The sequence below is a fragment of the Hydractinia symbiolongicarpus genome, chromosome 5 (genome assembly GCF_029227915.1).
Source record: "Hydractinia symbiolongicarpus strain clone_291-10 chromosome 5, HSymV2.1, whole genome shotgun sequence".
Classification (NCBI taxonomy): domain Eukaryota; kingdom Metazoa; phylum Cnidaria; class Hydrozoa; order Anthoathecata; family Hydractiniidae; genus Hydractinia; species Hydractinia symbiolongicarpus.
Window position 1 is genome coordinate 10,652,360 of NC_079879.1, and position 16,069 is coordinate 10,668,428.

The 16,069-nt window shown below is 34.1% G+C and overlaps 1 protein-coding gene across 1 annotated transcript; it reads right to left on the minus strand.

Moving 5' to 3' along the window:
* Positions 1-3,272: 3,272 nt before the first annotated feature.
* On the minus strand, positions 3,273-15,807 carry LOC130644725 (uncharacterized). Its single transcript, XM_057450444.1, has 5 exons — positions 15,652-15,807; positions 14,640-14,699; positions 4,948-5,862; positions 4,285-4,431; positions 3,273-3,731 (listed from the first exon to the last, which is right to left on the minus strand). The coding sequence occupies exons 1-5, from the start codon at positions 15,671-15,673 to the stop codon at positions 3,481-3,483; spliced, it is 1,395 nt and encodes a 464-aa protein (XP_057306427.1). The 5' UTR covers positions 15,674-15,807; the 3' UTR covers positions 3,273-3,480.
* Positions 15,808-16,069: the final 262 nt, after the last annotated feature.

Here is a 16,069-nt window from a genome sequence, read left to right on the forward strand (position 1 = left end):
GATTGGCCTAGGTTACACCAGTCAATATCTTGCTTTAGACGAACTGCCCACTTCAATTGCAACTGAAAACGGGAATATTCAAATTGAAAAGTCAGATTCCTATTTATTTGAACTTTCGAGAAATAGTACATCCTTTCTCCGTGCCCAGTAATATGCCAATTATCTCACGCTATCTCGCAGTGGAAACCAAGCATAAGAAGTGAGACGATATTTGAACTAATATCGTTATTCAGAGGAAAGTGGGTAAATTTTACTATCTTGAAGCGGAAGAAAATTTTCTTTTTTACTTTCGTGGATAAACAATTCTCACTCACACATTTAAAGTTCTTAGTCGCGCTGACCTCAAGGCCTAAGGGCCTCTAGTTTTGTTTAGTATCTTATAATTAATTTATTTGACTTTGCAGTTCTATTTCTTTTTTCAACCTTGTCGACTCCAAATGTATCTCTTGCATCAGTAGTTCTTCAGTACTACGTTTTAACATGTTTTATTTTCTCGTGGTTCGAGTAGCTTTTCTGTAATGTCAAGACTGTTACTACAAGTCCTAGGTTTATATACTTTTAATTTGAAAATTATTTATGTAATTTTTTTTCCACCATTAATGTGTTCCACCATTAATGTGTTCATATCCTGTGTCAATCCGTTGGTAAAAAATTTATCGAATAATCTTGCTGGGCCATATCTTGCCAACCTCGATCCAAGGGCTTTATAATAAGAGGATGTTCATCCCCATATCAAAAAACGTTATAGGCCCTTGGATAGAGGTTGATACATTGCGTAACTCAAGGTTTTTTAGAATTACATAAAACGACATGTTTTGACAAGTCTTTCTTTTTCTTTGCGTTGTTGTGGACAATGAAATACAACTAGCCACCAAATGGACTCCTTTAACCCTGGATTTTTTTTTGTTTCTCGGTATATTTATTGGACTTTTCAAGGCAAAATCAATACCAATATCTTCTGAGGGTACATATGTATTAGAATGTTGCAAAAAGTGGATTATGAAGAAATAAATCATTGTTTTCTATTTTTATGCCTGTTGTGCTATCCATGCTTATTTTGCTTTTATTACAACTGCTATATTGCATTGCGTTATCGCTTGTATAAGGGAACGTGGTATTTAGTATCTGATGAAAAATATATTCTGACCATGGTTAATTTTTCGAAGAAGATGTTAACAGCTTTTCTATTGTAATTACCTTCTGCATTTCCGCAATTCTACTTTTATCATTGGCAATTTCAATCTATTTCTTCAATTTATAAAGTGCTTTTAAATATTGATAAAATCAAACACAAATATTATATTGATAAAGACACACACGTTTGACGGATGGTCATAGTCTTGGTAATATGGATCCGAAAATCTTATAATATACAACTTGCTATATGTCTCATTACATCAACCGCAAGAGATTGTAAAACTTCTCATAAGTAACCAAATAAAAACTTTTCGCTGTTATAGATTTCGTTGAATAAGCATTAAAAATCATAACACTCTAAGTCTATATTCATACTTTTTATGATTCTCAATAACCATGTGTTGTATCTACAACCCATTCAAGTTACGATTATGTATACTCAAGAAGCATTTGAATCCCTTGGTCGATTAAAGTTACTTTTGACAAAAAAACCGGGCATTTCAGTAGTTGCGTTGAAACAGTATGTTGTCAAACATGTTGGAGAAGAAGAAGGATTCGAGTAAGACAGTTGGGCAGCTATAAGCTGTGTGACCGTTAACACAATAAATGGTGTTGAATACAAGTTAAAAACCACACACGGACGACCTCGATCAATGTAGATTAAGAAATGGAACGAAAATTACAAGCTAGTTGCTAACCTGTGAAATGTTAAGAAGAAATAAATTTCTCTGCAGGCATTTTCGTTAGTGGGATCGCATTTTTTTACATTGTGCAGTATTATTTCGTGCTTTCTTTAATTCGAAATCGGTGATGGTTACAGAAAAAATACAGCTATTATTATAGAGACTAATCGGTAGCCTGTGGATCAAAAAAACAAACAATTTACAACATACGTTTCTGTGAAAGTTAAAAAATTAATCGTGGCGTCAGGCTAAGCGCTTAACACAGGTAACCCTTTTTGCACATCCGTATAGCCTAATGCCCTTTTCCAAAAAAACCTTTATTGCGACTTCGGTTTAAACAAAAACACAGGAAACAGTCCGTCGTTAACAACTTCCAAAACAATGTTCAGAATTTTGCTAAAGAAAGCTATATAGTGCAACCCTTTTAAAGAGACAGCATACGGCTATTATTATGAAGACTAGTCAGCATCCCGTAGATAAAACCACGGGTTCGCCTGTCCTTAATATAACGCATTTCGCGTTACCATAACACGACTTTTTTCTCGCACACAAAAAGACAGACGGAATATGGCTATTATTAAATAGATAGTTGTGAACCCGTGGAAAAACCACGGAATGAAGCAATACGAAGGCATTTTGAACACACAGAATAAGGGTATTATGAACTAGTTGTCAACACGTGGAAAACTCCAGGTTATTTCATGTGGTCGTAGCACGACGTCATTTTTTCGCAGACACACAGAATACGGGGTTATTAATATAGAGCAGTTATAAGCCTGTCGTACTTATTTCCTTAGTCGGTATTTAGTGCATCCGTGTTCACCTGGCCACGAAATGATAAAATTAGACGGATTGGACCCAAAATGAAGCTACCATTTTGATCAGATTAAGATTAAACAGGGTATCTCTTATATCGTGATTAATTATGTAAATATTATCTATTATTTTTTATACTTTCTAATATGTGTATGCATGAGAATTTATTGCACTGTTCGAAAGAGTAGCTTCCACGAAGTGCAATTTTTTTCACAAATATTGGATCAATTGTTTTACTCTATTTTAAGTCACCAAGTAAAGTCACCAAATAATTGCGGATGCTATTTTTTGTAGTAAACAAGCCAGATACGACAATATTGATAATTAAAACCAGGCCAATTAGTGTGTACTTTATGAAACAAATCAAAAAAATAGAAAGAGTCATTTAACATCACTTCATTCGCACACATGTACACATGTTTTCGACGAATACATTGCTCCGCTGACTACATTGATCTACTGCCCACATCGGACCTCTGTACATATTTGTTTGTTGTATACATTATGCTACTACCTTGTCTAAGTATATTTTGCTAAGGTTTAAAGGTATAATCAAGGTATAAGTCTTTGAAGTCATTTTAAATCTGAGTCTATTCAAATCAAAATTGATAAAAGAATTACAATAAGGTTTAACCTTTTTTGCGCTTTTCAATTAGAGTCAAGATGTCGACTTTTCTGACTGTTGAGTTTAACAAATTAGCAAACATTCTGTCTCAGAAAAAGCATTTTAAATTAACTAATCAAATTAAATTACATCGATCGAAACAAACAGTTAATAGTTTGATTAATAGTAATACGGTTTAATCATCTATTTATTTGTTGGCTCCATACCTTTCTTTTTCGCTTACTTTTCGCATTTATGACAAGTTGTATTCTTGAGGGAATTTCCGAAATGTGTGATGCTTGTTTCAAATGTAACATCAGCAAGTTTCAGAGATTCTGATGCATTGTCGTCTTGTGTATACATAATCACGTGATTGATAGGAGCATCTTTGGCATCTGAAAGCATTGTTCTCCATGTACCAATGAGATGATCATTTGAATGTATTGTGTTTGGCGGAACGTACAAAACGTGGTTTTTCAGAATCTTGAAGGCTGTAAAGATGCAAATAAAATGAATTACTATTAAGGTATATTCCTATAAGGACAAAATTTCTCGTGAACTGATCATACAAGCTTTTTTAACACTAGCTTTATCTCAGTAATGCTCAAATTACCAAAAATAATTTTTTTTGTTAACCTTCTTCGGTATGAGGGTTTGTGAACATATTATGTCCCACTCATTTCTCGGCGAGAATAAAAAAAAACCGGGAAATCGGATTAATTACGCATTTAACTTTCTGGAATAATTTCTCTCGCTGAAATAAAGTTAGGTCACAAGCTTCAATCTATCAGCGTAATTAAAAAAATGTTATTAAATTTTACCGATTATAAGGATTTCACAGAAATTTTGTAGGGTAGTTTCTAGTAATAAACAATGTCTTACGCTATGGGAGGTATTCGACTTAATGATTTGGTGTATACGTAACAGGTAAATATAAAAACTTAGTACCACGCAACGCAGCAAAAAAGAGAAACCCGGCAACAAACAGAATCCGCCGCTCCCACCTCCCGTTCGAGTAGGATTAAAGTATATTACAAAAATCACCTGTTAAATGCAATTCTTCATTTCCAACCCATTTTCCAAGCAGAAAAAATCCTGAATCGTCATCTAGTGGACAATCCATATGATGGAAGCCGTGCTGTTCGATTCCATTTCCACCACATGTTGCTATGACGTAATCGTCATGGTAGGCTGTAATAAAAAAAATGAAGAGAATGACTCATCATAATAAGTAGCCAGGAGACCTAGCATATTGTTTTTACCAAAAATCGGAATAGTTAAGGAGGAAAAATAATGTTGGGTCTCAAACGTCTTTTTTGGCGGTCATTGGTTTGATTGGTTAATTCTATTGTTCTTCGCTCACGTGGTCAATATCGGGATATCTTTTGTTCTAAGCGAGAATGGCTTCACTTACGTGAACAAGTATAATCAAATATTTTATTATTTAAGAGGGTAACATGTGACTACGCCGGCTTTGTGCTCATTGGTTAATTGTAATTTGGGATTTGCTGTGAGGTGGAATTGAATTTCAGGGATTTGCTGTGCTGCTTACGTCTAAGCTTTTGTTTGAGAGAAACCAAATTAAATATCCTCAAAGAAAGCTTAGGTAACAAGGCTACCTATTAAGCTGATCTCAAATAACGTGGTTCGTACACGTACTACAAATTAACTAAGATAGTTTTAAGATAAAAAAGCTTATCGGCTTACATTTGGCGTAGTCAAAATCAACTGTACAATGTCTTTGCAACAAAGCAACTTTTTCCTGTTTCTCTCCCGCAAGACAAGCTCCATAATACGCTAACAGCTGATTGGTACCAATGTCAACAGGTATTATACCATCCCAGTCAGAGGAGCAAATAAATTTCCCATCTTTTTCACCTGGTCCAGCTTTTATCCATTCTGCTTTTTTCAACACTACATGACGAGGTATTTTCATATCAGGGACTTCGTGGTATTGTGTCATCACTAACTGAACGAGATCATAGTCTCCTGGAAGAGCATCTGTGACATCATCATCGTCAGTGCTCATGACACATTTTCCAGATTTTCCCTTTCGATTAAAATCAGTAAAGGCGTCCCATCTTTCTTCGATGAAATCTGACAGGTCTGCTGCTTCTGTATCGTCGTACAACTCCAATAGCTTGTCATCAAAAACATCAATGGCCTCACTTTCTCGAAAATTCTTGTTTTGATTTATCAAGCCTTGTAATCCAGTGCTTGTATTGGCGTTTGCTTTGTAATGCAATTCTTTAACAACTTTTTTGAGCAAAGATTTCCGTTTTTTTTCCTGGACCTCGAAAGCGATTTCTTTTAGTGGGCCTGCTTTGGATAGGTTCCCTTGAATGTTACTGGTGTTTTCGTTGTTGTTGTTGTTGTTGTTATTATTTCTCAGCAACAGGGAGTAATAATAGTTAAAAAACTCCTCAAAATCAATTTTTCCACTTTTATCTTTATCAATTTCTTCGATAAGGAGATCAAACTCATGATCAGACATCTTTACACCAAGTTTTAAAATAAACTTTTGGAATTCATCTTTCTCTACCCATCCGTTTGCAGATTTATCAATCTCGAGAAATATGACTTCGATTTTCTGTTTGGATATTGCTTCATTGTCATTCAAACCTAAAAGTTAAATTAAAATTCTTGTACTCTCTTTCAATGTCACGTGGTACTACATTTAGTTAAGAAAAAACAGACTTTTCACAGTCAAACTCTCACTGTGAAGCTTTGATTAAAAAAGAACTACAAGTATTTAAATTAAAGTGAATTGGCAATCAGGCTTGAATTTAGAAAACGAAGATTTTATGAAAAATTCAGCCCTATTTATAAAGAACAGACCGAGTGAATGGCGTGTTTCTTTTTAAACAATGATGGCTACTCTAAAAAATACGGACCTGCTATTGGTTTAAAAGTACCACGTGACATTTGCCCACCAGTAGAAAGCTACCATACTATGGCCTCTATGGCTCACTTCTTTTCCAAAAGGCTTATCTTCTGTATTTTGACACTTAACACTTCCCTTTATGTGGCCCGAAACTTTCTCGCCACAACTAAATTTAAAAATTTGGTCCGCAATGCAAATTTGCCTATTTCTTTTATTTTTCGCGAGAGGTATACTTGAGTAACACGTGTTAATTTGCCAACAGCTTTTGTAGCAGCAGTACCAGATGCTTGAGTAAATTCAGATCAGTAGCGGAGTAATTAATTTTATTTATCAATAGACACAATAAATACCAAAAAAATGGCAAATGTCCTCAAAATCATGGTAGTGTCCACCGAGCAAATTATATGCTTTTCCTTTATAATGAATGTGCTTTAAAAGGACATCAGGCTGGGTTTAGGTTAGAAACAATAGCTCTTTTGTTTAGAACAATACAAAAATAAATCAGCCTGGTTAGAATTTTTAATATTTTTTTTTAAAAAATTTGCATTGAAAAATATAAAGCTTTAAACAGAATACCACTGATACTATTGAGTTCATGGAAGAGAAGTGTTTCTCAATTTGGAAGAGAAGTCTTTCAAACGAAAGAGAAGATTTCGGAAAAAAGAAAATAAGTGTTTTGATTAAGCAGAGAAGCGTTTTTATTAAAAAGAGAAGGGAGCCATAGGGCAATCCTACTTGTAGAATTTTATTAGGCAAATGTGTTACAAAGTTTTAGATTCCATAAGTACCTAAAGAAATTGACTATTACTCAACACTAACCCGTTTAACTTCTGTGAAATACTATATAATCGAAACAGTGTAAGCTTAAAGCTTGAAACTTAAACATAACTTTATTTGATCATAGGGAATCATTTTAATAGTTTTAACACGTGATTATCCCAATTTCCCGTTTTTTTCGGATTTTGCCAATAAATTAAGAAAATCAAATACAGGCTACTTGTGGCATTTTATCATCTGAAATATGTAAAATTTAAAACAATTAAACTTCATAAAGCTTTTACGAATACTACTTCACAGTTGTGTTTGATACTCTCTATTATTTCTAAGATTACAACGAGAGGCTATAGAGGATCGTAATCTAAGATATGGTTAGCTGTTACTGACACCGAATGACTTACAGTAGTCTCTCTAGGTGTCTGTCTTTTAGAAAGTTAATATTTCCCGCTTGCTTTGTGAATGAATCCGATTTATTATTGTAACGAACATTCTGACCTTATAAACGGGGTGTGTTCACTGATCACTAAACTTAACCACTACATCTCGGTACAAAAATGACTAATGAATAGTCCAGATTGGTTTTTCTTATCTTGGCTTTTTATTCATTTTAGAAATACCATATCTGTGCCTATTGAAAAATGCCTTTTAACTACTTGCGTATTTTTAACGTCCAACTATGCGAAAAAATAGAAGAAAATCTTGCTTAATACGATTCATGGGCAGATACAGATCTGCCTATGAATCGTGTATATTTGTCTTTTTTAAAACTGTTTGGAGCTGTGGATTTGTTCCAGTCAAAAAGAACTAACAATTATAGGATCAACCGTGGAGGATATGGAGATCCAGTTTCAATATAGTTATCTTTAACCCAATGAGACCTTAACATTTTAGTTCAAAGGGGTAGAAAAAACAGACAAAGAAATTAGTAAATTGTGCCATTTCTAAATGCTCAGACTGCAATTAAGATTTTTTGTTTGTTTATTTGTTTGTTTGTTATTTCCACATATAGAGAGCATTATTTTTTGCAGGTGTCCGCTAATTAGAAAGAAAAGAAGTTGAAATACACATATTTCGTCTAAAAAATGTGTCCATTAATTAGAGTGCTAATTCCATGTCCGCTTGTTAGTTAGAAAGTTTTTATATAAGACTTTGACTAGAATTCAGACAGTATAATGAAATCTGTCCGTTAAGAATTAGCACTACAACAAAAAGCAAAGCTTAAGTTGTCGTAGATTTTTTAAAAAAAAGTCGCTTGTGAAGGTTGTTTGTCAAAAATCCTCTTTGTTAAGCGCTATTACAATTCTTCATAATTTTTAAGTGTCTAACAAAAAGCAGCTTTTAAGATAAAAATTTCCCACCTATATATTTTGGAGAAGCCATTTTTACCAACTTCTTTCTTTCACTTTTTTGTATAAGCAAGACATTGCAAGCATTAAAAAATATAAAAAAATGTTTATCGTTCGTTGTTGATAACAGAGTTTTTTATTCCCGGATAAAACATTATTTGTATTACGAAAAAGTACACCAGGTGAAAATTGCAACAAACGATACAAAATAATCAACTTAACCATGAAGCATGTTTTGAAAAACTTTTTACACCTTTTTACTCTAAACCTGGATCATATAAAATTTCGTTGTAAGTCAATGAAAAAGAATCAGTTATAATTAACTTGTGAAGAAGCTCCAAAGGAAAATGCTCAGAGACACACAGAGACACAGCGAATATTACAATATATTGTTTCCCCGTAAAAAATCCACTCGGTCGCCTTTAGTACATATTTCGGGCCCTGTTGAGAGACAGACAACTGCTATTATTGAGGTCAGTTTTCACTAGCGCCCAGCTGGCGTTAATCACGTAATTACGATCTGATGTTAAAAGTCTTAATTGGACGCTGGTCTAAAAAGTACCTGCCGACGTTCACACTAGAAGCGTTTTAGCGTCAAAACTTCCTTTTGTCTTCATATAGTGCAGTATATAATGCACACGTAGAAAGAAAACATGCAGCAGAATATTAGTTTACCTTAAAAAGGCTACGACACGTTTCATTAAGCTCAATCCTCGCATATCCTGATGAATGACGTATAATAAACAGACTTTAGAAACAGATAGACGTCTAGACGTCTGTTTATGAATAATTAATTTTTATGATATGCTACTTTCTTATTTTTATCTTCGGTATTCTTTAATAAGCTACGGTCTGTAAAATGTATTAAATATCAGTAAATTGACAGTTTGTTTTGACGAGGGAACAGAGGCAATACAGGGAGCTGTATTTGTAAAAAATGCTATGTTACTATCTTTAAGAGGTAATTAATACCTCTTAAAAGATTTTAAAATCATTATTATTTTTCGACTTGCTTTATGTGCAATAATCTTGTAAAATTTCCAAGGATATAGTGCAATAATCTTGTAAAATTTCAAAGGATATAGCTAACTAACTAGTTTTAAAGTTTAGTTTATTAGAAAACTTAAATAAATAATGGTATGTAATATATGTAGGGAACTTTTCTGTCGTTTTCAATTATTTGGATACCAAATACAGGGTCGGATGGAGGTATAAGCAAGATAAGCGCGCGCTTACTTTTAAAAACGTAGAGAAAAAGCCCGCACGCGTCTCGTGTGTATAGTTTTCCTTGTAATTTTTAGGAAGTCTGGTAAGGAAGTTGTGTTTTTGCTTATTGCGCTTATTCACTTTCCCAAACAAAGTAGATAGATACTCCTCTGAGCAAGCGAAACGAAAAGCAACTTTGCTTTCTCGCTTATTAAAGAATAAGCAAGAAAGCGTGTCAAAGTTGATATATTTGCTTTTTTGCATGGAGAGAATGCGGAGATGAAAAACTACTTTGCCATCGCGTATAAGCAAATAAGCAAAAAAAGGCAAGGTAGACAGAATTTCTTAACCGTAACAAGATGAATGCAAACAGTCCACGTTGTTCGTGTTTATAACCAATCAACCAAAGATGGACGGTAGAGGTAGTGTGAACTTTTAGGTTTCTGGATGTCTTTTTTACTATTTCTTATGAATTTCAAGTACCCAGTGTGTAGTAGTATGTATAGTTTATTCCCTAAGCTAAATTATCAGATTTTTTTTTGGCTTGAGAAAATTATTTTAAAGTAGCTAGCTAGCTAGGTTTCTCTGCAAATATATCTATATTTAGTGAATGAGATACTTATTTTATTATTCACTATAGTAGCTGAGAATGTGTGTACACTAAGTTCTTTCACTGATCCTGTTCTGTATGAAACTTCTGGTGCTATATTTTTTCAACAAAATGAGTTTGTAGCTACTGCTTTGTCTTGTGTTATTTTTTATACTCAAACCTTCCCACAAAATAAACAATTCAAAAGAAAAATACACTCAAAATAATTCTGAAGTGTTCATGTGGTGCTTTATTTGTTATTTTATACCTAGCAAGATACACTAGTGGTTGTATTTTGAGAGAATATTGAGTCAGTGGCGCCGTAGATTAGTGGTTATTGTGGCGCCGTATATTAGTGGTTATAGCTCTCGTACTCTGTGCGGGAGACCGGGGTTCGATTCCTCTTGACGGTGATTCAACATGGGCGAGTGAATGTTACCATAGCCCCGGGTTAACCCAAGCCATGTGAGGGAAATTGGGAAGATGGCACACTGTGTGGCCGTTGGATGTTGCCGGGAGTTGTCTAGTAGAGCGCGGGCTCTAATTGGGTCTGCGTAGCTCAAAAATGAGCATTAAATACTCTAGGACTCTCCATCTACGCCATGGCCCCTCCTGGAAATAATAGACAGGGTATATCCCTCGATATTTGTGAGGCTAGCCATGTAAAATATGCACATCTATCTATCTATCTCAGTATGATGAGTAGAAACAGAGCTGTATTAAGGATGGAAAACGTATCCATCAATTTTCAAGCCAGGTCACCGTAGTGGCGGACCAAGACTACTTGACATATGTTATATAGCTATAACAACATGGACAGAAAAAATCTTACTAATCTTACTAATATTTTTTATTTCATAACTACCTTTCTATCTGATGTATTTTTTTGTTATGCAGTGTCAGTGGAGATGGTAACTCTCTTTACAAATCTATTTCTGTGTTGCTGATTTGCGATGAAACCCTGGCTTTGAGAATTTTGATCAACCGCTTGACTATATTTTTGTGCAATGTTTATCGGATGGTTGTGATGTGTATACAAAGTCAAGAGAACTGGCCATAATTGAGTAAGCAAAATGTGTTTCAAAGTCCTTCATTTGGTCATCATTTAATGTGTGTTTTATCAATTTTTAATGTAGTTGAGGTATAATAATTTTACTAAATGCCTAAACTCCTGTGATCAAATGGTATGATGTTTTTGATACAATTTCGTAAAAGGTTCAGGTTCGATTCCTGACAGGAGTAAACTATATGTGATGCAGGCAGCACCTTTAAAATTTGTGTCACTCTATATATTTTTTTAATTTTGTAGCATCCTATTAAAACCACCTATCAAAGCTTATGATATAAACAAATGGACAATTTATTCAACACAATTGTTGAGCCAAGGAGAGGTGTTGCTGGTGTTTCTGTGAAGGTATTTTGATTTAACTAGAAGGTTAAGTTTAAAGAATTCCTGCAATTGTTTGCGAGTGATATTTCGGCCCATAGTAACATATGACCAGTTGGATATGTGGGGGATATTTTGGAAAAACTATCAAGGTGCTCTACCAACAGATATCACCTCTTCTTAAAACCACAAATAGGTACACATTTCCATCAATCTGTGAGGTTTTGAGAATTTTGGCTACAATTTCTGGAACCTTATGCACTTGTGAGAAAAGTATCTCTGCGAAACACAATGTTGGAGGAAAGGTTGAGCAGCCTAGCAGTTATCATGTTTAACAGGTCAATCACTGTGATCTCTAATGAAGTGATAGATGAGTTTGCTGAACAGAATAAGAGATAAAGGCTTTTTGAAATATATATACTTGCTGATTGATTTATACATAGTTTACATGTTTTATATATTTTAGCTATATATTTTTTATGTATATTGTTACTTATTGTACTTTTTAACGCTGGAAAAAGCCTGAACAAGGTGATAAATTTTGTTACTATTAGGTCTGCCCATTTGGCGTATTTTAACGCCCATTCTGGGCGGATCTCCCAAAAAATTTTTTTGCTTAGTTACATAAAAAACCTCGATCCGACCCTGAAATATTATATTTAAGATGATTTAAGATGTTGTTTTTGTCTTTAGTGATCATAAACTTTTTTCACCGCCATTAGCTGACTTTCGTGTAAGTCACTAAAGTTGAAAGCCAACAGCCGTTTCGTAGCCCCTTTAATCTCAGCATAAACGCGATTAACCGCCTGAGAAATTATCCAAAAATAGTGACTGGACTCTCTAAAATAAAATTGACGTCGAAAAGGCATTTAGGTAACAAGCGTCTATCTCTCACTAAGGGTACTTTCAACCAGGCGCCGCTACGCATTTAAATTATACCCAGCGAGAGATTAGTTCCAGTCAGACGACTAGTAGGAATGGTCTACAAAATGGTTTAATGAAGATCTTCGCCATTGATCTTACTCTCCATCCTCGCACATTTCAAATGAAAGTGTTTAAAGAATAGACCTCTTAAAAAGGTTTTTTAGTATTCTTTTGGAAGGTAAAACAAGTTGCAATCTGCTAACCATTTTTTATAAGCAACTTCGTATTTATGATCAGATCTTAAGTTGATCTGATCATACATAATATTTACAATTTTTGGACAAAAATATTGAGACAAAGGCAGTTTGTCTCATTTTTCAAATATGGATAAGTGTCAAACAGTCAATAATTCACTGCTTTTGCACACACGTAGGCCAGGCAGACAACGTTAAAAAGTCGCTAGTCACATTTTCCAGCACGCCCCCACACCAAAATAATCCACGTCGGGGCCCACGAAGGCCCCGATAAAAAATGGCCATGCTTATGTCAGCAACAATTAGCACGTTTTAAGAATTTGGACGTTACCAAATTACCCAAGATGTAAGTCCACTCTGAACATTGAAAAATGAAATTTGACAAGGTAAAAAATATGTGAACTTGTGGTGCCGAACTTCGAAATTAGCTGTCTTGTGTCAAAATATTATGACCAAGATTGTAGATATAAGTTGCTTAATAGTGGTTAAACTGTATTTAACTTCTTCTTGTATTTCATGTAAGGATGGGGGAAAAAGAAGTCATATTTTGGGGAAAAAGGTCTTGAAAATAAACAAAGATGTTATTGCAACTTTCTTTTCTTGGATTTTTATTTCTTTTGTTTTAAAAGGGTGCTTCTTTTTATAATCGCAACAACACAAGTTTGTATTGCTTGAGTTTATATTTTACAGAACTGAAGTTGCTTAAAGATAATATTTGATTATAGAAGGATAAAGAAAAAATAATCTAGCTGTTTTTCGCGGGAAATGTTTACAAAATTGTTTAGTAAACAATGCGCGTTATCCACGGTATCAGCAATTTCCCTCAATAAAAAGCAAAATGGCAGACACAGGCGACCAAACCACGAGGCATTGGCTATTTTAAAAACTTCTACATTACAAAATTTTGGAAAATTGTTCTTGAAATGCCTTGTATCTGTGAAAATTATGTTCTCTTTTATTGTATAATATTTATTAAAATTTTTACACGCAAAATCGCGACGCATAAGGTAACGTTTCACACTTGGAATGTAAACCACTGGGATTGAAGGTGAGACTTAGTAATGTAATTTATTTCTTATCTTAACACGTGTGAAAGAAAAATTACGCCAACTTTAGATAACACGAGTTATGTTGGAAGATTATCGTTAATTCGTATTAATAACACCTTTAATCTTAAACCAACTACAAAATTAAGATATAATTATCACGCTTTTCGGCGCTCTTAGCAATCAATCGTGACAATCACGATTTGTTAACTGGTAACTGAGATATTAAACTCTTCTAAATAAAGGATAATAGCGTCAAGATAATAAGTATAGCATTTTTCCTAGCAACTCAAGCACACTTAACACCATCTAAGTACAAAGTTATTTCTGCACTGGCTTGCTTCGTATTTGCTATGAGTAAGAAAATAATTGTATATATACATGAGATGATGAAAATAATGAAGAACATTGTGCATTAAATGTCACATTGATTTCTCTTTTTCATAACAAGTGCCTCTTTTAAATTGTCACCCACTTCAAATATCACCAGTTTAAAGCTGAAATTGTGTTGCAGTTCCTTATTTTTTCAACATTCGTTCAAGAGAGTAAGTTTCGAAACCCTACATGCTAAAAGATCCAAAAGCTAATATATTTATTGAGAAACTAAAATCACATTTGGAACTACTTTGTTATTTTTAGTTATGACAACTAGTCGTTAGCCCGTGAAAAAATCCACGGGGTTGCCCGTCCTTTATATATCACATTTCGTGTTTCCGTCGCGAGACGCAGTAACCCTTTTGAAAACAAAACAAAACAAATTTATTATTCCGAATATTTATACAGGATATAGCCACTTCATTGTTCGAGACACTGTTATTAGTATGTATTACTGTGTTTGGAATGTATACTTAAGTATACACCGGCATTACCTAGCCAATTTCCCTCACATGGCATGAGTTGAAACGCAGCTGTGGTAAAGACAATTGTTAGGCATGCCCGAGCTGTGGACCGAACCACAGACCTTGTGATTACGAAGCGAACTTCATAACCAACCATAAGGCCACGCGCCACAAAAATTTTATAGTTTTACATGATTAACTACTTACCAACATCTTTACTTTTCGTAGAAGCTTCCTCAACAACCACATATTCTCTCCATGATATCTCTAAACAATGTGTTATTAAGTTATATTACTTTAAGGACAGACACTTTCGCGGGCAGAGACTATAAAAAAAACCCGCAAATTTTATAAAACAAACTTTCCCGTTTTGCAGTTTTCAGCACAAATTTGGCAGGAAAAACTTTCTTGAATCGAAGAAAAAGGTTATTTTTTTGATTGGTTTTGATTTCGCGTAAAAAAACTTTTGCGTTTTGATGTTTTGAAATATCCAAAGGCAACTTTTATGAAAAAGGGCCAAAAACGCAAAAGTTTCTGCCCGCGAAAGTTTCTGCCCGCGAACTAAGAACGCTTTAAGGTAAAAGGTTTAAATCTATTATTCGGACACAGTTTCTCTTTTCAAAAAAAATATGAACTGGAAAGTCTTACAACTTTTCTTATTTTATGCAAAAATTTTAAAACCAGAGAAGGGGCTTACTTCACCTAACAAATTCAGAACGGTTAACCGAATGTTTCTGAAAACTCTGTTAGCTAATTCCTTATCTTTACTGGAATAAAATAGTTTTTCTCTTGGGAGAATTTGATATGCGTTTATCATTCTGATGTTTAAAGATACTAATTTTAATGTACTTTTAATTTCCTGATATATTGGTGTCCCAATTCATTGAAGATTGGTTTAAATAGTTTGTGACTAAAATTATTATTTTTGATCCCAAAGTAACAGAGTTATTTAAATCAACTGAGCTATTTAAATCAACTGTGCACCCAATAAAAAAACGTGTCAATTCTTTTTAGGTTTTGTGTCTTATTGGCCCCTCAATAAGTTGGGGTACCAGGCTAAAAAAATTTTTCATTTCCTATCAAAGACATAATTCTAAATATGAATCTTCATTCGTTTCACGTTGTCGCTGCAAATATTATGGCTGACAGATTATTAATGCATATTCAATAAAAAACCAAACTGCTTTCTAGCTAGCTGTTTAAAATATGTTTTCCGTACCTGTGTATTCTGTTGAAACCATTTTTGCCAAGTTTTTATTGACGTTATGGGTATTTTGTGACTCCGCAACCGACACACAAGATGTTGTTTGTCGCTCTTTACTGTAGAAAACTTATTAATGCTGTTAGAAATATTAAAAATTCGCACTGCTTCAGTGAAGGCGATTACTTATTTATTAAAAGTCAAATAGATCAAAAGTTAGATAGCATACAACGAGACAAGCCAATTAGTACTCATAAACCTTAGATGAAATTAACATGAGACAGAACAAAAGACTTACATGTGCGTGGCAGAGATATCTCCTGGGCTTAACACATACACGATGCAGCAAACTCAGCACAGAGGAAGCGTAAAGAAAAGAATTTTAACAACAATTAAGATGTTGGGTCATAAGAGAAACAATTTTTACGCCAATTAG